Here is a 21,998-nt window from a genome sequence, read left to right on the forward strand (position 1 = left end):
CAGAGCAACACATTTGCCAAACTGCCTCAACAGGGGGCTGCATCTGCTGTTGTGCAGCAGGAATCTCTTATTTTCAGGGATAATGCTACATCACAAAACAGCAGGGGGCTACATTCAATGACCTTCATGCACACTTGCTGTAATAAGGATGTTTTTGGATATATTACTAGATAAATATATTATGTGTGCCATTCTTTGTGCCTATTTTAAATCCCAAAATAAAGAAGCATCAGGTTTTAAAACACACAGTCATGAGTCCCTACTTAAATATTTAAATATTTGGATCTCAGCAGCAGTGACCAACATACACACGGCATTTATCCAACTAGTCATGTAAAAATGGTCATGAACACACTTTCATATTGTGTTTAATTCAAGTAAGTTTAATATTGTGCACTAGTGAAATGGAATCAGATGGTCCTAAACAAGAGCCATGCACACACAAATGCCAGAATGTATTTTTTAACACTTCAGATTTTTAGCAAAGCACAAACTGTGCTTTGCTGCAAGGGCACAGAGACCTTTTCTGTGTGTTTCTGACTATTTCAAACCCTCAATGAGCCACAGATATTGTACCCACATACACGGCTTGTCAACTCTTCTGGTCACAGTTCCATGTGTGATCAATTAGATGCATTATTTACTACATTTTTATAGCCCCTATAAAGTATCCCCCCCCACACACACCCCACACCCAAATTAACCCTTGGGGACTTAAATTTGTTTTTTGCTTTCTATTTAATGTCACACATTTCTTTTCTTTCTTTTTTAAAATCTCTCTCCCTCTTCTGTGACAAAACCTGAATATCCAGCATAAAGTATTATATTGCATGTGGCAATGTATAGCCATAAAACAAAATAAAAACAAATATAATTCCTTTCTCATTATTCTTTTATCAAACACTAAATGCCTCTCTAATACAAAGCAGCACATAGCAGGTATAGTGTAATGGAATAAATACAAGAAAGGCTAAGTATATTTAGCACAAATGAGCAAAATAAAATGTATGATCACAATGTGTTTCAAATGTCTTCTCCAGCTCTCAATATTTCTCCAGTGTCAACAGGTTGTGCAAGTAGAGGGCTTTGACCACTCGATGTAATACTTAGTACAACAAATCCTTGTTATGAAGTCCCCTTGTTTCTTTTTTTGTGTGTGTGGCATCATCAGCCTTAAACTCTTCCATGGCTTCTTAATGTAATTAAAAAAAAAGAAACAATGAAGGAACAACTAAAACTATAAAAATGTTCACAAACATTATCCTGTACAGCAATCAAAATATTCATACCACACCTGCAGGATGACATATGCATATTCATGTAATACAGTCTTTGATAAATAGCCGTGTCTCTCTATGTACTAAACTGTACAGTTTGAAAGTCCATACTGGTTATTTGGTAGCTCAGTCAACACAGAAATCATTTAAAATGGCTATTGAACATGTAGCAGATTATTCTCTTAGTATCAAGTGGATAAAGGTGGGAATGTAGCTGCAATGAAAATGCAAATGTGTCTAATAACGATGAAAACTAATAGCTACAAAGTAGCACAGTAGAACTTGCATAATACTAACTGTCATTAATGTTTAGCAATGTTGGCATTTTTGGTTATGCTATTACAAAGGAGGGTACAAATTTTAACTTTTAATCTTCAGAGTTATTCGTGTTTATCATCTTCACCATATTGGCCATAATGTTTTCCTACATGTAATGTAATATTCCCCACTCCCTTAACGTTACACTGTTACACTCGGTCAATAGTATTCAGGGGTTTGGTGTACATTCTGTGCAACGATCACACTATACAGTGCCTTGCAGATATGAGCACCCATTTGATCTTTTCCAAAAAATGCACATAGTTTGCTAAATTATTTCCAAATAAAAATATAAAAGCTGTGATTGCATAAGTAATTCTCTTCACAGGACAATCATAGTCCGGGGGCTCCACAATGGGGAAAAGTGTTGAGAAGAGAATAAAAAGCCACAGGTTTCCCAAAAGGCATTTTTGAGGCTCCACAAGCGTGTGGAAAAAGGTTCTCTGGTCTGATGAGACCTAAAGTGGACTTTTTGGCCTAGGCACAAAGCGTTACCCAACTCATATTGTGGGGATGCTTTTCATCAGCGGGGACAGGGAAACTGGTCAGGGTTGAGGGCAAGACTGATGATGCTAAATAGGCAATGCTAGAAGAAAAAACTGTTCCAGTCTGCAAGAGACTTGGGACTGGGGCAGAGGTTCACCTTCCAACAGGACAACTCAAGGCATACTGCCAATGATACACTGGAGTGGTTCAACACTAATGACCTGAATGTGTTAGAATAGCCTAGCCAAAATCCAGGCCTCAATCTGATCAAGAATTTCATTCAATTGGATGGAGCTTGAAAAATGGGCAAAAAAATCTCGATCCAAATACACAGGGCTGATAAAGACGTATCCCAGAAGACTTTCAGCTCTGGTTCTACCCATTTGGGTGAATACTTATGCAACCAACTAATGTGTTTTTTGGTTTAATAATTTGGTTAAAGAAATTCCAGTTACTGAAAGTTTATTTCAATATAAGGTTGTTGAAGAGATGTGAAAATGTGGAAGAGATTTTTTTTGGGGGGAGGGGGGTGAATACTTCTGCAAGGCACTGTATATGTGTGGCGGCCTGGGAAAACCCTTCACATGGTGAAATTTTGACATTTTCTACAAAATATATAGTTCTCAAATTGGTTTTCTGAAATGAAATATGCTTCTCTTTTGCGTTTATCACAACCACACGCTAGAGCATTGTAAACTGGTGTTACCCCAATTAGGGCTGCAACAACTAATCGAAAAAATCGATAACTAAAATAATCGGCATGTAATTTCATTACGGATTAGTCGGGTCTGTGACATCACTGTGGATAACCCCTGTCAGTGACGTCACTTCACAACGGTGAAAAACGCATTTCTATGAATAAAACACATCTGAGAAACAGCGGAGGTCACAGAGCGAGCTGCTGGGGGAAAGTGCACGATCCAGGTCATCCAAAACAGGAGAATGTTTTATATTAAGTGCTTCAAACAAACTCGTAAGTGTATTAACGTGGCTTGTCGTGTCAGATGCTGCAACAGATGTGTGTGCTGTTTAATGTGTTCTAGACGTGTTTTCTTCAGAGCAGAATGATATTTTTACATTTATATCCTTATCTGTAAATGTTAGAAATTCACGCCAGTATTTCCATTTTACATAAAGACTCATCCTGACCACGAGTGAGTCTCCGTTAAACTTCACTGAATGAGCGCGAGTCCACGCATGCACTTCAATCAAACAGCGTGTGATAGGAAAGAACCGCAATAAATCTGACTAAAATATTCATTTTGATCAAATATGTTGTTGATGCTATATTTCTCTATATTTAGGAACAAAAGTAATTGTTTTTATGAAAGCACAACTCTAATGGGGTTAGAACATGTAATAGTATATAAATCTAAGAAGTATCGTACATTTACAGAATAAAGAAACATGTTACTGTGTTCAGATGAGTGAATGTGTGTGTTACTGCAGAACATCAACGTCTTACCAGTTACAATTACTCTTACAAGTTAACACTTAGTTTGTGTTTTTGTTTTTCTTTCTTTTTCAGCAAATTTTAATATTATGAGTTAGCTTCTGCTTTAAAGCTTGCAGACAATCAGTTTTTTTGCTTTTAAAATATAATATGAATATTTTTAAAAATCCTTTGCACAGTGTGTAGCATAACTCCCATAGACACACTTAATACTTTTTTCATAGCCTTCAATTTGCACAATGTTTAAAGGACAACATCGGGCAGAATGTGAAATAACATGTTTTTTCGAAAAAATACAGAAAATAAAAACTGGCCATTTAATCCAACCAATCGATTAATCGAAGAAATAATCAACAGATTAATCGGTTATCAAAATAATCGTTAGTTGCAGCCCTAACCCCAATAGTGGTTTAAAGATTTTGTAGTGCAGAAGCGTCACAGACATTCTGACAGCCTGCATAAGAACTACAAACTGAATTGATTAGGCTTATGTCCAGTTTTCTACAGCGCAAAGCTCGCCAACAACTCGATCAAAGCTCAATCACTATGTGAGGAAATCATACTTAACTAGCAAGGTTGTAAAAATTTTTAGGCAGACTGACTTTTTTTTTTTTAACCACCGTGGCTCTTTCCCCAACATGATCTTTGCAGTAAGACAGCCAAGGCAGGATTAGAAAGTAAATAAAAACATTCCCATGCTGTTTTGGTGAAATATTTTATATTTATGGTTTCCTAAGTTGTAATGCCATAGTATGTATGCAGAAAAATCCACTTTTCTTCTTTTTTTTGGATTTCTAACAGAATTTAGCCATAGCAACAAGTTTTCCCAGACCAGCACACATATAATTCCATCAGCATCAAAATAAAATCACCGATTGGGGCCTACATCAGATGGGAAGGTTAATGGAAAAGCAAAACTTACAGGATGAGCACCGCACATTCTGTTAAGGCAGCACCTCGGCTCTAACCAAATGCGAACCAAACTTACCGCTGCAAGCTCACATTGAGCCCCATTGTTTCCTTTCTGTCCTTTCTGCGCGTCAGAGCTTCAGCTCATCAGCAATTTTGCAAGCGATGTTCTTGAAGGCGATGGATGTGCCTGAAATGCGCTTAAAGCGCACACCGTTGAGCGAGAGGCGTGGTAGCTTGCAAACCTCCATCTCCCACTGAACCAAGTTGTCATGGCGAGCATCACCATGCACGCAGAAAAGCAGGAAACGCTCGCGCTGCTCGTAGTCACAGCCATTGTCGTCTAGCGCTTTGCGGATTTCACGCATCATGTCGCCTGGCTCCATGGAAGATGTCGTCTTCATGCTCCACGTGAAGCGCAGTGAGCGTGGCTTTGAGTCGCGAGTCTCGTCTTTCGATTCTCCCAAAGTGCTCCTGTCAGCAACGTGGAGAATTTTATTAGGTAATACTCACTTCTAAAGCCTGCACAAAAGGTTTTCCTTCAAAAACCTCACCTTGGTGACTCTGACTTGCCACTTGCCTCCCCTTCACTTGGAACCCTCAAAAAACAACAATAATCAGAACACACAATTATCACCATATTCTGCTTCACGGACACATACACAACACGGTCTGAACGATCTGAGATCCTTTCCGAGTCAGAAAGCAGGAGCAACATAATGTGCTCAAATAGAACACATAACAAAAAACTGTGGTAATGTCAGTGAGACAGGAAGTGAGAATATTTTGACAGGGTCATCCAGAAGAGATCTACTTGAAATGAAGCTGGCTACACGCTGGGCAACACCAAGATCAGGATATCACAGGTTTAGGAAATGAGTGTGCTACTGTTAAAAGGGGAATATGAAAAACAGACAGGACAGATTAGGTATGTTTAGTTCAAATGGTTTTGGAGAGACTATGTGCAAACATACAGGGCTTTATTAGCATTCTATAACAGAAGAATAGAAAAAAAAAAAGAGGCGTCAGGAATTTCCCCCTCGCCCCAATTGCTGAGTGTAGGAGTGCTCAGCGCGCATAAGCAGCCCACAGCGCTCCCTCCCGTGTTGTCGTTTACATTGCCACGTGTGTTTTCATTTTGGTTCATATCCTGTCACCACCATGTTTAGTTCATATCATGTCCCATCATTAGTTCCTTCATATGTCCTTATTACTCACACCTGTTTTCAGTTCGTCCTTTAATCAGTTTGTATATTTAAACCCTTGCATTTCTGTGTTCAATGCAAGGTAATGTTCAGTGTTTAACTGTCTGTCTTTACCGAGCCTTTGTTCAGTGTTCTGATTTCCCGGTTCTCGATATTGTTCTGTTTCCTCATTTCTGTTCTTTGGATTACCTGATGGTTTTTGTTCACAAATCACCTGACCTCTGCCTGTTTCCTGTTTCCGAGTGGATTCACACCTTGGATTTGTCTGCCTGCGTCTCAAATAAAACGCTTTTTGCTGCAATTGAATCCGCCTCCGTACCTGACACGAGGCAATAAGACATTCTGCAAGATACAGCTGGAAAACTTCCCAAGGATTTGTTGTCTGAAGTTGTACATTTTTTACATCCATAATAACAACATATGACACTCTCGTTCAAATGTACAGCTGTACTTAAGTGTGATCACCGTGCTGCCTTCATCACTATTATTATTATTATTATTACTATTATTATTACTATTATTATATTGATGGCTATTGAACAATAAAACAATTAAGGATGAGCATTATAGTGTGTGTCTCATCGCAGGCATAAGAATGATGTGAGGTAACTCACATCACTCACATAACACATTTGTTCTTCCTATTATTTAAGTTGAGTATAACAAGTCAGTAATGCCTGCTTGAAACCGTGTCTCCTTTGAATAGCAAGAGCGGTAAACAGAATACCTAATTATGTTTATGCCTGTTAGCCAGCCAAGAGCCAAGAAATTCATCTGTTTTTGTCATTTTTCCTTTTGTGTAATTTGTACTTTGATTGGACAATGTAAGCTTAGTCTATTTACTTTCAGTAGCGTCTCCAAAGATGTTAATAAATCATTTCATTATGTGTAATGATTTGAGATAACTATTACTTAAAAGAACATCAACTACTGTATACCATTCTATAAATTTTTTCCTACTGGAAACGATTTAACTTTGGGGTGGTAACAGTAATTCTTGAGAGCTGATTATTTCCTTTAAGAGCAAGCCCCGACGTGTCTTACTACTCTATTCAATTCTATTCTATTTTAATACAACAATGAAGAGAAAAAGCAATATCATAAGTATTGCTTATGACATTAATGGCACACAGCTTGCACCACTTACCTGCGGGCAAACTTGGAGGTAAGTTTGCTGATTATGCCGGTGGATGTGCCCCGGCGTGCTGGTGCTAGGGCGCCTGTGTCATGGCAGAGGGTGGGCGAGGCAGGCGGGCCATTGTAGGTGGCACTGCGGCGCTCGTGTAGCTGCGCTCCATGGAAGGTGCTCCTGCTGGATGTCCCTCTGGGGAAATGAGTGCGCTCTGGAGTGCTGATGCTGTGATCGGAGGGTGAGGCAGATGGAGGCCTGGCACTTGGACTGAGAAAAAGTACAAATGCTTTATGAAGTCCAAATGTAGACTACGTGGATCATACTATCACAATACTGTAGTGCAAAACAGCACTTTAAAATGTAGCTTGCATGGACTCGAAATTAAATGGCACCACCTGCAGGCAAAAGTGGATGAACGCAAAGCATGAGTGTGCTGTATTCACCGGCTTTTTGCTCACCTTCCCTTGTATTCGCTGTTGTCTTCTATAGGTGGCAGGGTGGTTTTGGAGGATGCGCCTGTGGAAGACACAGATTTCAAGTATCTCTGTCTTGTAGACATCAGAGCTGAAGTGGCACCGGAGGCTGACATAGTGCTGCCCGAAACCTCTGTTAAACTGGAGATAGAGAATGTGAGAGAGAGAGAGAGAGAGAGAGAGAGAGAGAGAGAGAGAGAGAGACTGAGCTACTAAAATGCACTTTACTGATTGAACACTACACACCACAACAGTGTATTGTTTATAGTTGGGTCAGTGTATATAGCCGTTTTCATTACCACTGGCTTTCTTATCTTTTTTGTTGTGCTTTTATTGGTTATTGGATCCTTAAGTAATTTAAGTAATTTGTGTTCCTATTTAGACAGACTAATTTGGTGTTTTCCTTTCATATGGGGCAGTGGTGGCTTGGCAGTTAAGGCTTTGGGTTATTGATTGGAAGGTTGGGGGTTCAAGCCCCAGCACTGCCAAGCTGCCACTGTTGGGCCCTTGAGCAAAGCCCTTAACCCTCTCTGCTCCAGGGGCACTGTATCATGGCTGACCCATATTTTTGATTCACTTCATTCTTTCATGGTTGTTGATTATCTATACTTAAAGCAACACTTCCAGTATGACACTGTTAAAGGAATCCATCCCTAACTTAATACAATACATTACAACATAATAAACCAGCCCCTCTATATAAATGCATATAAAAAATACAGTCGGTTTTACAGTCTTAGCGAAAAATCCTAGAATTTGCAATATTGAGTGAAGAGTTCTAACCTGCTGTCCTTGCCATTGGGTATGGCAGACGACCGGTCAGCTGAGCGCTCACACACGTATGTATTTCTGCGTGCCATGCCTCCATTAGTCTGCAAAAAAATGTCAGAATGGTGAGAGTGAGTGCAAGAGAGCACAGATACTAGAGTGGACTGTCGATTTTCTTTAATGCTCCATTCGAGTCAAAATGCCCTAATTAAAATGTTTAATAAAGATAAATCTCTGCTTATGATATTTTAACATGCAAAATTATGTGCTTAGCATAAACATGAACAATCATTTTAATATTATAGCAATTAATGCTGTTTCTGTTAATAACAAGTATTTATATACAAATAAAGGAAAAGGGAGATTTCAATCAAATGGCCATGCAGTACTTATTTATTCAGGTCAATATTACAGTTACAAATAAAATATTTACAGATTTTTATACTTTTTTTTAACTGTTGAAGACCTTTTTTGGTGATTTATGAACAATAACAGTAATTACGGGAAAACGTATTTAAGAGAAAATATATTTAACGTCTTCAGCAGTAAAACCAGTACAAAATCTGTAAATATTTTATTTATAATACTGAACTTGTTCTGTATACTGGATATTGACCTGCATAAATATCTACTGCAAGGCTGAAAATGAATAAATATTCTGTACATTTCCCCATCATTGCTGTTTTCCACCAAATAATGAACAGTAATTACTGACTGGCCATTTTGGTCTCTTTCTTTTTGGACAGTAATGTGCACTGTATACTGGACATCTACTGACACTTGTACAATGCATGTATGGAGACCAGAGGAAAGAGATTGAGTGCAAGTTCTCACTCCAGATGAAGTAACAGATTTTTTCCTCTCCAAGGCGGCCAGAGGAGATGCTGGTACATCTCCCTTTGAGTTGGAGCTCAGCAGCTTGCGCGAGTTCTCACACTCCTCCTTCTGTTCGCTCTCTAGACAGCTGCGCTTAGTGTACGACACTACAGGCGGGACTGAGGGACCCACTGAAGGTACACACACAACACACACACACACACACACACACACACACACACACACACACAAATCAGGTCGTGGTAAATAATACTACTGCTACTACTACTACTACTACTACTAATAATAATAATAATAATAATAATCATCATCATTATTTATTTATTTGTTAACGTACTTAGACTTATGTAATAAAATGCGTTATTTACTATTTTACAATCTACTGTATGTAGTACATATATAAATATCAATTAATCAAACGGGATATAAATGCTAAAATATATTAAAGTCAAGCTGGAACATGGTAAAGCCATTCATTCATCATGCTGTAGGATTCAGTACAGATACTAGGCAGTCCATGTGAGAGAGCACAGGGCACTAAGCATGCTGTACTGACACACAGAGGAAAGCGAGAGCTTTCTTGCTTTAATTGGTGTTATATCATCCTCACCGTGATCGCTAAATCGCCGCGGCTGCTTCTGATTGGCCGATACACTGCGCTGGACCTTGGAGTGTGAAGGGGATTGGCTTGTGCTGGTATTGATGTCACTGGTAGGGCGGGGCCTGGGACTCAGATTGCTGATGGACGCAGACTCAATGCCTTCAATCTTTATATTAAAAAAAAAAAAAAAAAAAAAAAAAAAAAAAAAAAAAGGCTGATGTTCAGATATTACAGTTTATTATCTTTTGAAATATAATATAAAATGGACAAAAAGACACTAAGACATAAGCTGGAATATTGATGTCTCTGATGTCAGCTGATCGGAATGACTCACTACAAGAGCACATAGTCTAGCATCTTGTAAATCTATATGCTGTGTGATCCATGTATCCAATGCATGCATTCTATAGTATATAGTGTTAAACAGTGTATTACCTTTGGTAAACATTTGCTCAAAATAGAGCAAAAATTTTTCCATATGGCTAATAAATGTTCTAATTAGGGTTGCCAAATGAATTTAAAACCTATGTTTTTAATTAAATTCGTCTTGGGAAGTGTACCACTTAACCTACACAGGCTCAAGGAGAGCCTGGAGCCTATCCCATTGAATTTGGGCCACAAGGCGGGGCACACCCTGGACAGGGTGCCAACCCACTGCAGGGCACAATCCCACACACATTCACACACTATGGACAATTTGGGAATGCCCATCAGCCTACAATGCATGTCTTTGGATTGGTGGAGGAAACTGGAGTACCCAGAGGAAACCCCTAGGGCATGGGGAGAACATGCAACCTCCACACACCCAGGGTGGAGGCGGGATTCGGACCCCGGCACCCAGGCTATAGTGATTAAAAAATAAATCAATAAAATAAATGGAAAATTGGAATTAATCAAAGATGTCTTAAGTAGAAGATTATGCTATTTTTGTTTTTTAGATAGTCTATTATTTTGAAGGATAATTGGAATTATATTATATTCGATCTTATATTTGGAATTGCAGTCCATCTATCCATCCATACCCTTCTTCCATGTATTTATCTACCAGTCTACACATTAAAAGGATGACTCCTCAGTTAAAAACCTTCACCCCGCCGCATAGGCGTCTGTACAGGGTAGCTTTGGCTCTCCAAGGATTAACTTAGTGGGAAAAATCAATAACACATTTCAGCACACCTCACTACTGTACTGTATCAGTGCAGTGAGCATGATGGACAGCACAAACACAACCTGTCTATTATCACAGCTTTCTGTAAGTATGATGGCTGTGTTATAGAAAATACTCTTAAATGGTGATCTTATTAAAACTAGCAATATAGGACAAAGTTCATGGTGTGCATTGTCTATTACTGCATTATAGAAATCAGCTTTTTTGCCCTTTGTGTCAATGAATAATTCCTCTGTATTTATTGTGACACTGTGAAACTCTTATCAGTGCTGTAATACACATACTGAGCTCCTTCCCCTTCTGTGTGCTAACCTCTGGAGGTTTTCTTCCCAGTAAGAGATAAGTAGCCATGACTTCATCGTATTTCTTTCCCTTGAGAGCCTCTGTGATTTCATCCTTTGGGAATCCCATAGTCACCATCAGCTCTGAGGAATACAGACAGCAGAGATGTGCTCACTATCATCTATCTCTATACAAATCACGATGAAAGGACCAATTAGGAAGCTAAAATACTAATACAGGGAATGATGAAGCAAAGAGTTTTATAATAATAAAGATACGTAATGTCTACAAGATTGTTATTTACTATATTATGGTCATATATGAAGTATTCCCAGGGAAACACAACAATTCATCTCACACCATGTGAACAGATGATTATCATGGATCACCAGAAGATGGCGTAAACACACCATACACATTCACGACTAAAAATAACAGAAATGCTTCTGAAATCAGAGAATATGCCAGGACTGTAATTCAATATGTATGTAATTCAATAATAATTGAGGTTTTATGAAATCCATGTGAACTCAATAATCATGCAACTACAGAAATATTAATGCACCTAGAGTTTCTTGCGTAACTGTAGTAGCACTTATTAAATGGGCTTTTTTGTTTTGTTTTGTTTTTTGTTTTTTTGTTTTTAAATGTGCAGCTTATTTCCTTTGTGCTTTTGATTGGTTTATTCCAAACCACAGTGTTTAACAGAATTCAGTATTCAGTAATATGTGGTTTGGGAGCGTGTACACAAATAATGAATCAGAAATAAGCGTGTCATAAGTTCTATTACATTATGCCTACATAAATCCCTGACAGAAGCACAGTAAATATAATTAATGCTTTATTACATTAGCTGATGATTTGAATGTTAAATTTGCAAACATTTTTCTACTTCCAGATTTTCTTTCTTTTTAAAAAAAAAAAAAAAAAAAAAAAAAAAAAAACCTGATCCATTATAATTGTAGCGGTACTTTCTTTGTCAAGCTCTACATATACTCTGAAGCAGTGATGATGAATGACGCTAGTGCATGATACTGACACACTTCTAATGCATGATTTATCTTGCTGCACTACTTCTGCACTTGTAACTCACCTTCTGTTGTTGTGGATGGTCTCATGGATACGCCATGTGAGATTTGCACTTCCCTGATACAGTGTATGCCCCAGACTCAACCTTGTTTCAGTGGATCATCTGACCTTGACACTTCAGACTCATTAGGGATCTAAATCTACATCTGGATTTCTTTAAATCTGCTTTGTCTAAAGACCTATTCAATAAAATGCAATTTAATTGAAAACTAATAGTTTTCTAGCCACTGAATCTATGAGGTGTCAACACTTGAAAATCATGACTATCGAAGAATTTTAAGAATGGATTCTAGCATATAGAATATTTCTTAACATATTGCGAGATGATCTAATACACAGGCTGTCAAATTCTGGTCCTGGAGTACCCTGTCCCACATATTTCAGTGTTCTTCCTCCCAACAAACCTGATTCAGTTAATCAGCTGTTTAACAATTGAAGTTAGAACAGGGAAAGCCCTAAAATGTGCTGGAGTACTGTGTTCATGTATTAACAGTAGCATATGAATTTGGGACAGAGTAATCAGGAAAAAAAAAATCTGTCTATATCACTGTACTGACATGCTGATTAATCTGTAGTGTTTGAGTGTTGTAGGAGGCATTTACCGATCCTTTTACTGTCACTGAAATCATACTCTGGTTCATTATAAGGCTGCAGCTCCTCCTCGTCATGGCCCACATTCATCCATTTATCCTTCATGATTTGCTAAAATAAATAAATAAAATCAGACCAACAACAAACAGTAAACAAATAGTTATGAGAATGCATTAAAAAAGGAACAAAGAAAAACAGGAATGTTACCTCTAAACTGCCCCGCTTGATGGGGTTCAACACTAATAGCCTTTTAAGCAAGTTCTCACAGTCTGTGGACATGTAGAAAGGGATACGGTACTTTCCTCTCAATACTCTCTCTCTCAGCTCCTAATAGACAACAGACAAGCCCAAAATAATGTAAAGAACATATGCACACATAATAATAAGCACCCAAGCACCCAGAGTCTGTGAGCTTCACATTCACAGATGCACTACAATTGTTGTATAAGCATTCACAGGAAAGCAGAGCAATAACTACAGGCAAAGGGATTCAAGAATCAATTTAATAGCTTCACGTATTTGCCAGACTGTTATGGGACAACGGTTTTGAATATCAGAGTTCCTTTGATAACTTTTGTTTAGATAGGTCTCAAGATGATATATGATAGCTGTGTAATTATGTCACTGTCTCTGATACAGCTATAGCAAAATATAAAGGAAACCTTAAGGTTTTGGCCATCGAAAGGTAACGATCCGCTGACGAGTGTGTACAGGATCACGCCAAGACTCCAGACGTCAACTTCAGGGCCGTCATATTTTTTGCCCTGGAAGAGTTCAGGGGCAGCGTACGGAGGACTGCCGCAGAACGTGTCTAACTTGTTTCCCACCATGAACTCGTTGCTGAAGCCGAAGTCGGCAATCTTGATATTCATGTCGGCGTCCAGCAATAAGTTTTCAGCCTTGAGTTTGGAAAGAAGAGGTGATAGTTATGAATTCAAACTTAGCAGTTCTTGCATTACTAGTAGTGGTAGAATTCTAATAAAGAACATCAGACCTGTCTTAATTACGAGTGGCTTAACTTTCAGGTAGTGTGCATTTAAATGCTCATTTTCTACAACTAATACTTACCTTAAGATCTCTATGGACTATTCTCTTTTGATGGCAGTACTGCACTGCAGATACGATCTGAAACACACCAGTAACATGCACATAGCATCGAAAAGGACATCCAAGGTATAATGTTGCTGAATGAAAAAAATTTAAAAATGTAAAAAATAATAATAATAAAATGAAACATGCTGTCATAACCCAATATGACATCATATCAGGGTATCTGTGTACATGGGCCTAAGTTCAGTATGAGATAACTTAAAATAAAGTGTTAGTTTATCACGGTCACAAACTCTCGCTCTCATGCAACCTGTGTGTTACTCTCCAGGTTATCATTATCAGCCAGTAGTTATTAGCCGTTATACCACAGTGCTGTTGAATTCTCAATTTGGATTGGTCAGAAGGTGGTGATTACTTTTGTTTGAACAGCAGCTCTGACAGTAATTCAAGTCACAAGTTTTTATTCATGCTGATGAGGCAACTACTATTCACAGCTGTTATAAGTGATAACAGAAACTAACTTGTTCCATTGACATTCCACAACATTAAAAGTAAGTATAAACAGATAAAAATTATGACATCTTTCTGTAAAAAATACAAAAAAATGTTGGTGTTGGTAAAATGCTGTGTTGTAAGAGGAATAAAATACCACATCACAAAACACCGCCAATGTTTATTATCCTATAACAGTCTGTAGACTCATGTTTTATTCCTTACACACTGATTTTATGATGTACTTGACAAGAATTCCAGCTTTTACAAGAAATTACAATACTACAGAATGTGTGTCGTGCTTAGCAGTGCATTATTGTCTCTGTGCATTACACCAACTTCATTAAGAATTGCAAAACAAACCAAAAAAAGTTTGGCATAGAATTTACTAAGATGTCATTGTATGTTCCTTAAAATTTTAGTGCCCCAAACTCAGTACGTCTTTCTGTGCCCTTTCTCGCAGCTTCATGCTTTCACACTAAATGGCAGTGCCAGTGTAGGATGAAGGTAAGGCATTGGTTTATTAGTATGCAAAACCTAAAGCAGGGTGAACTGCTTCGAAAAGATCAGATCAGCTACTGGTCTGCACCAGCACTGCAGATGTACAGCATGAGAATGAGGGAGGCTGCAAGCACTCTGTCACGAATCGTGACGGAGCAGAGATAGGACGGATGCAAGTGCAGGATGAACAGTTGTTTATTTGAAAGAGAGGCAGGCAGACAAATCCAAAATGTGATCCAAAACGTAATCCACAAACATGCAAGAGGTCAGGCGAGTGGCAAACAGACATACATGGGGCAAGGCTGGAATCTAGGTCGTGGTCATGGGAAACAGGGTCGATAAACAAAACGAGAAACGAACTATGATGAGAGACTGGAAGCGGATAATCCAGCGCGAACTAACTCTAAACATGGACTGTGACTATGACTACGATACAAACTAAACTAACTCTGTGCTGGGAGGCGCACGGTATATATGCGGACATGATCAGCGTCTAAACCGCTAGCAGCTGAGAGCAATACAGACCCACGTGAAATCCCAGCCAATGACAGAACAGGGAGGAGACATGACAGAAACAAACAAAACACACGTGTGCAGATGTCATTACGGTCAACAACAGAAAAGCAGGTGCTCACGCATTCGCGCTTAGAGCTCGCTGCTTCAAGGGGGAATCATGACAGAACCCCCCCCCCCCCCCAAATGAGTCATCCCATTTCATTGGCGGCCCGGCCCCCTGGGCTGAATGTCCCAAGCAGAGCCAGGAAACTGCACGGTGTTCTTGGCGGCACAGGGAAGCAGAGCGACGTCCTCGGCTGAACAGGGAGGCTGAGCGACGTCCTCGGCTGAACAGGGAGGCTGAGCGACGTCCTCGGCTGAACAGGGAGGCTGAGCGACGTCCTCGGCTGAACAGGGAGGCTGAGCGACGTCCTCGGCTGAACAGGGAGGCTGAGCGACGTCCTCGGCTGAACAGGGAGGCTGAGCGACGTCCTCGGCTGATCAGGGAGGCTGAGCGACGACCTCGGCTGAACAGGGAGGCTGAGCGACGACCTCGGCTGGGCAGGCAGGCTGAGCGACGACCTCGGCTGGGCAGGCAGGCTGAGCGACGACCTCGGCTGGGCAGGCAGGCTGAGCGACGACCTCGGCTGGGCAGGCAGGCTGAGCGACGACCTCGGCTGTGCAGGCAGGCTGAGCGACGACCTCGGCGTAGCATGAGGGCAGAGCGATGTCCTCGGCAGAGCATGAAAGCGGGGCGATGACCACAGCCGAACAGGAAGGCAGAGCGAAGTCCCCTGTAAGGCCAGGGAGAGGAGCGTGGGTCTCCGTGCGGCCAGGGAGAGAAGCGTGGGTCTCCGTGCAGCCAGGGTGAGGAGCGTGGGTCTCCGTGCGGCCAGGGAGAGGAGCGTGGGTCACCGTGCGGCCAGGGAGAGGAACGTGGGTCTCCGTGCGACCAGGGAGAGGAGCGTGGGTCTCCGTGCGACCAGGGAGAGGAGCGTGGGTCTCCGTGCGGCCAGGGAGAGGAGCGTGGGTCTCCTCGAAGCAGAAGGGGGAAACGATGTTTGCCATGGAGTAGGAAGGCTGAGCGACGACCTCAGCTGAACAGGAAGACTGAGCGACGACCTCAGCTGAACAGGGGGGCTGAGGCTCTGAGGTCACCAGGTGAACCTTGGGCATGGGCGGAGCTTGGCTGTGCGTGTCAGCAGACTGGGGCGTGAGCAGAACTTGGCTGTGCGTGTCAGCAGACTGGGGCGTGAGCAGAACTTGGTCATTAGGCTTAGATATTAGCAGAGCTTGGTCAACTGGATCAGCAGGCTTGGACGTGAGCTCAGGGACGTGAGACTTGGCCTGGACCTCAGGGACTGGAGACTTGGCCTAGACCTCAGGGACTGGAGACTTGGCCTGGACCTCAGGGACTGGAGACTTGGCCTGGACCTCAGGGACTGGAGACTTGGCCTGGACCTCAGGGACTGGAGACTTGACCTGGACCTCAGGGACTGGAGACTTGGCTCGGACCTCAGAGACTGGAGACTTGGCTCGGACCTCAGAGACTGGAGACTTGGCTCGGACCTCAGAGACTGGACACTTGACCTGGACTTGGATTTCAGGGACTTGAGAGTTGGCTCGGACGTCAGAGACTGGAGACTTGACCTGGACTTGGATTTCAGGGACTTGAGACTTGACTCGGACTTCAGAGACTGGAGGCTTGACTCGGACTTCAGAGACTGGAGGCTTGACTCGGACCTCAGAGACTGGAGGCTTGACTCGGACCTCAGAGACTGGAGACTTGACCTGGACTTGGATTTCAGGGACTTGAGACTTGGCTCGGACGTCAGAGACTGGAGACTTGACCTGTACTTGGATTTCAGGAACTTGAGACTTGACTCGGACTTCAGAGACTGGAGGCTTGACTCGGACGTCAGAGACTGGAGGCTTGGCTCGGACATCAGAGACTGGAGACTTGGCTCGGACCTCAGAGACTGGAGACTTGGCTCGGACGTCAGAGACTGGAGACTTGACCTGTACTTGGATTTCAGGAACTTGAGACTTGACTCGGACTTCAGAGACTGGAGGCTTGACTCGGACGTCAGAGACTGGAGGCTTGGCTCGGACATCAGAGACTGGAGACTTGGCTCGGACCTCAGAGACTGGAGACTTGGCTCGGACGTCAGAGACTGGAGACTTGACCTGTACTTGGATTTCAGGAACTTGAGACTTGACTCGGACTTCAGAGACTGGAGGCTTGACTCGGACGTCAGAGACTGGAGGCTTGGCTCGGACATCAGAGACTGGAGACTTGGCTCGGACGTCAGAGACTGGAGACTTGGCTCGGACGTCAGAGACTGGAGACTTGGCTCGGACATCAGAGACTGGAGACTTGGCTCGGACGTCAGAGACTGGAGACTTGACCTGGACTTGGATTTCAGGGACTTGAGACTTGGCTCGGACGTCAGAGACTGGAGACTTGGCTTGGACGTCAAAGACTGGAGACTTGGCTTGGACGTCAGAGACTGGAGACTTGACTTGGACTTGGATTTCAGGGACTTGAGACTTGACTTGGACCTCAGATACTGGAGGCTTGACTTGGACTTCAGAGACTGGAGGATTGGCTTGGACTTCAGAGACTGGAGGCTTGACTTGGACATGGACCTCACTGACTGGAGGCTTGACTTGGACTTCAGGGTTGAGCTCTGGTGCTGGTGCCTCCCTGCTGACCTCTCGCTGGAGCTCGGCAGGTGAGCCCACCTCGTGGGGCTCAGGTTCGAGCTCTGAGGTTGCCAGGTTAACCTCCGGCTGGGGCTCTGGTGCTATGACCTCCGACGGGCGCTCCGAGGTCACCCTGTCGATCCCGGGCTGGGTCTCTGCACGGGCTCTCCGGTGGAGTTTCTTATGCTCCGCCAGCTGCTCTTGAAGCATTCCTGAGAGCAGAAGAAAGCTTCCTGGAGGCCCAGCTTCTTGCAGGTGGGACATTGAAGCTGAGTCTCTCTCCCGCAGCCCTCGGTCATACATCTCGGAGATTTCGCCCCCGCGTTGGCCAGAAACTGAAGTGGATTGCTGGTTACTGCCCTGTCCATCTCCTCATAATAGAGGTTGAATGGTGGGTCCACCTGGGGCTGTCCATTGACTCTCCACCCCAGTAAATCAAGACCACGAAGTTGTCCAGGCTGTGAAAACTCCTCCATAAACAGCTCTGCAAACTGAGTGACATCATGGAGGGCTGGCGACCCAGCACACACCAGCTGCTCCGCCCAGTCACGGGCCGGACCGCAAAACCTGGACACCAGGAACCCGATCCACTCTCTCTTAGTAGGCTTGGGAAACGCCAAGCTGCAGAAATACTCCTGGCAGCTGAAGAGGAACTCCAGCGGGTAGCTCCCCAATCCCGCTGTCTCTGGTGGCAATTCAATGGCGTACCTTTGGGGAAATTGCACAGACGAAAAATGCGGCCAGTAATCCGAGCGTTCCCCGATGAGGTATTGTCCTACTACTTCCCAGGTTTCTGTGGCGTGACTTCTCTCTCGTCCTCGTGCTGCATCCATGTTGAGGCGGAAGATTCTGTCACGAATCGTGACGGAGCAGAGATGGGACGGATGCAAGTGCAGGATGAACAGTTGTTTATTTGAAAGAGAGGCAGGCAGACAAATCCAAAATGTGATCCAAAACGTAATCCACAAACATGCAAGAGGTCAGGCGATTGGCAAACAGACATACACGGGGCAAGGCTGGAATCTAGGTCGTGGTCATGGGAAACAGGGTCGATAAACAAAACGAGAAACAAACTATGACGAGAGACTGGAAGCGGATAATCCAGCGTGAACTAACTCTAAACATGGACTGTGACTATGACTACGATACGAACTAATCTAACTCTATGGTATTAATCTTCCGCGTTGTGTGCTGGGAGGCGCGCGGTATATATGCGGACATGATCAGTGTCTAAACCGCTAGCAGCTGAGAGCAATACAGACCCACGTGAAATCCCAGCCAATGACAGAACAGGGAGGAGACATGACAGAAACAAACAAAACCCACGTGTCCAGATGTCATTACGGTCAACAACGGAAAAGCAGGTGCTCGCGCATTCGCGCTTAGAGCACGCTGCTTCAAGGGGGAATCATGACACACACACATACACACACACACACACACACACACTTGACCCCCAGCCCTCTGATTCACCAGCCTTGTTGAAGCAAATCAGACCAAAATACGCAAAGCATCGCTGGTGACTCAAGTTTCCTCTGATTCATGATATACACAGCTGTCACAAAACAGCAACAAAAGAAACTAACACCGTATTAATAAAGCTCGGCTAAAGACAAATAACAATTATATCACTAGTTTATATCACTACTTTAGTGCACATCCACACTAGGACCACTACATGATCACATGCTGGACAGAGAATGAGTGAGAAGAGTGGGTTCATGGGATTGATGGGGTTAAGTGAAATTAATGGTTGCTTGGTTGTAGTTTACCTGACGAAACTTTGCCCTGGCTTCCTTCTCTTTCATCCTGCCATGAGCCACCAAATAATCAAACACCTCACCTGTAATGAAGAAGCAGAGGGCTGTCAGGTTCAGTATAATGATGTCTCCACTAATTAAGTGTGTTTAGTGTCAGCAGCAGCGCACAGTCCTACCAGTTTGGGAGAACAAAGTCTGCAACATTATTTTCCAATTCAATTAAGTTCGCTGCATCATCTTCTCCAATTAACAGTCTTCTTTACTTTGCATTGATCCAAAGCAGTTAGGTTATGGTTAAGGATATTGCTCAAGGATACAACTGTGGCTGTGCTGGGTTTTGAATCAGTAACCCAACGCCTTAACCTCTGAGCCATCATACCCCCTTACTTTCTGAGAAACCTTCAAACTTTACAAGCAGTGCTATGATACAATCCATGTTCAGACAAGTAACACGTTTGATTTTTTTTAGGTATAGCCGATTTGAGCAGACCACATTCGAGCCACATTAGAATTTGGGTTCAAATAACATTAAAAATCACAGTATGAGACATGCAACTCCTCAAATTAGATTTCGTGTGTTGTTGTTTTTTTTCACCATTTAGCAAGCACAGTTCTTGAAAAAACACAGATGAAAGCCAGCACAAAGTCAGGATTTTATTGGGTCAGTCTCATGGAACCTGTCCCAATTTCCAGTCCGGTCACTTTCAACGTTGCCTCAAGATAATCAAAAAATTTTGAAAACAACACAAAACTATTTGTGGATTGTTCTTTAAAACATGATCAAGATACATACACTACCAGTACCACTACCATTTGCACACATTCTTTATTTATTATTTTTACCCCACATTTTAGAATAATAATAAAGTCATCAAAACTCTGGAAGAACGCAAATGGAACTATGGGAATTATGTTGTGATAAAAAAAAAAAACCTAAATAAATCTAAATAATTTAGTATTTGAGCATCTTCAAAGCCCCTTTTGCCTATAATTTCCAGAAATGTATTCTTGGCATTTTCTCACACGATTTCTTGAGGAATTTCCCTGAGATGCTTTTTAAATAGTATTAAAGGAGTTCACACCTACAGTGGACACTTATTGGCTGCTTTTCGGAATATTTCACTCCGAGTCGTCCGTTTAAAAAAAAATTGTAAATAAAATGTTAGTTTTCTAATGAGAGAAATGAAAACATCAGCACTATTATATTTTTGCTACAACACCGATTTCAAACATTTAATCGTACACCTTCAGATCAAAAGGCTTTTAAGATCATTAGAAACATTTCAGTCAAGTGTCCCCAAACTTTTGACCGGTAGTGTATATAACAAGTGTCTTAAACTTGGATTGTATTTGCATTATACAGAATATACACTACACTTATGTGCAAGGTCACTGCCGCACGCATCCTGTGGTCCTTCGGAGTGGTATTTATCCACTTCCTCAGGAATTAGCTTTACGTGTCCATCTGGTGCAATACCAACATAAATTATGGGCAATTACAGCAACATGTTAAACTGTGCCAGTCTGGCCATTGTCTTCTGACCTCTCTCATCAACAAGGCATTTCCACACTTCTGCTCACTGGATGTTTCTCTTGTTGTTGTTTTTGTACCATTCTGTATAAACTCTAAGAGACCCCTGCATGCAAATTCTCAGGAGCTCATGAACTGGTTAGCAGGATTGCATGCACTGTGCTGCAATCACATGATTGGCTGACTGAATAAATGCATAAATGAGCAGGTGTACAGGTGTTCCAATTAAAACAGCTGGTGAGGTGAGTGTATAATACTAGATATTTTAATGGATTCTATAAACATATAAACAGTTCCTGCAATGCAATACTGATGAAAAACAGTATGAATTGAAAACTCACCTCCACTGGCATATTCCATTATTAAATAAAGTGTCTTCTCAGTCTCAATTACTTCAAATAACTTTACTGAAAATGGAAAAAAAAAAAATTATATATATATATATATATATATATATATATATATATATATATATATATATATATATATATATATACACACACATACATACACACACACACACACACATATATATATATATATACACACATATACATTATATATAAAACATGTCAAGTGCAAAAATATCTGCAGCCTGTAAAATGTTTAAAACACTCAAATATTACTGGGGTAATAAAATATGTATTATATGCTTTATTAAACTATTAATATTAATGACACATATACATACCTATATTTGGATGATTCAAGATCTTCATTATTCGGACTTCTCTAAAGAGCTGTTGGAGGAAGAAAAAGAAATATTATTACTGCTGTCATTCCTGGTGTCACGTATTCCCCCTCGTTTGTTTATATCACCATGTGCAGTTTGTTCTGATTCATTTTTTTCTCCTCCCCGTCTTGTCATTGGTTT

The 21,998-nt window shown here is 41.6% G+C and overlaps 1 protein-coding gene across 1 annotated transcript in view; it reads right to left on the reverse strand.

The window, feature by feature from the left end:
• Positions 1–362: 362 nt before the first annotated feature.
• LOC108260538 (serine/threonine-protein kinase MARK1) overlaps positions 363–21,998 on the reverse strand; it is a 76,943-nt gene continuing 55,307 nt past the window's right edge. The window contains exons 4-18 of the mRNA XM_017460917.3: positions 21,816–21,864; positions 21,466–21,531; positions 19,606–19,676; positions 13,658–13,714; positions 13,252–13,488; positions 12,797–12,916; positions 12,601–12,700; positions 10,940–11,052; positions 9,469–9,625; positions 8,856–9,028; positions 8,037–8,125; positions 7,239–7,394; positions 6,796–7,047; positions 4,998–5,042; positions 363–4,917 (exon numbers count right to left, since the gene is read on the reverse strand). Of these exons, the coding sequence (XP_017316406.2) occupies positions 4,575–4,917; positions 4,998–5,042; positions 6,796–7,047; positions 7,239–7,394; positions 8,037–8,125; positions 8,856–9,028; positions 9,469–9,625; positions 10,940–11,052; positions 12,601–12,700; positions 12,797–12,916; positions 13,252–13,488; positions 13,658–13,714; positions 19,606–19,676; positions 21,466–21,531; positions 21,816–21,864 (2,028 nt within the window). The 3' untranslated portion in view covers positions 363–4,574. The remainder of the gene's footprint in view (positions 4,918–4,997; positions 5,043–6,795; positions 7,048–7,238; positions 7,395–8,036; positions 8,126–8,855; positions 9,029–9,468; positions 9,626–10,939; positions 11,053–12,600; positions 12,701–12,796; positions 12,917–13,251; positions 13,489–13,657; positions 13,715–19,605; positions 19,677–21,465; positions 21,532–21,815; positions 21,865–21,998) is intronic.

This window comes from Ictalurus punctatus, chromosome 29 (assembly GCF_001660625.3).
Source record: "Ictalurus punctatus breed USDA103 chromosome 29, Coco_2.0, whole genome shotgun sequence".
NCBI lineage: Eukaryota > Metazoa > Chordata > Actinopteri > Siluriformes > Ictaluridae > Ictalurus > Ictalurus punctatus.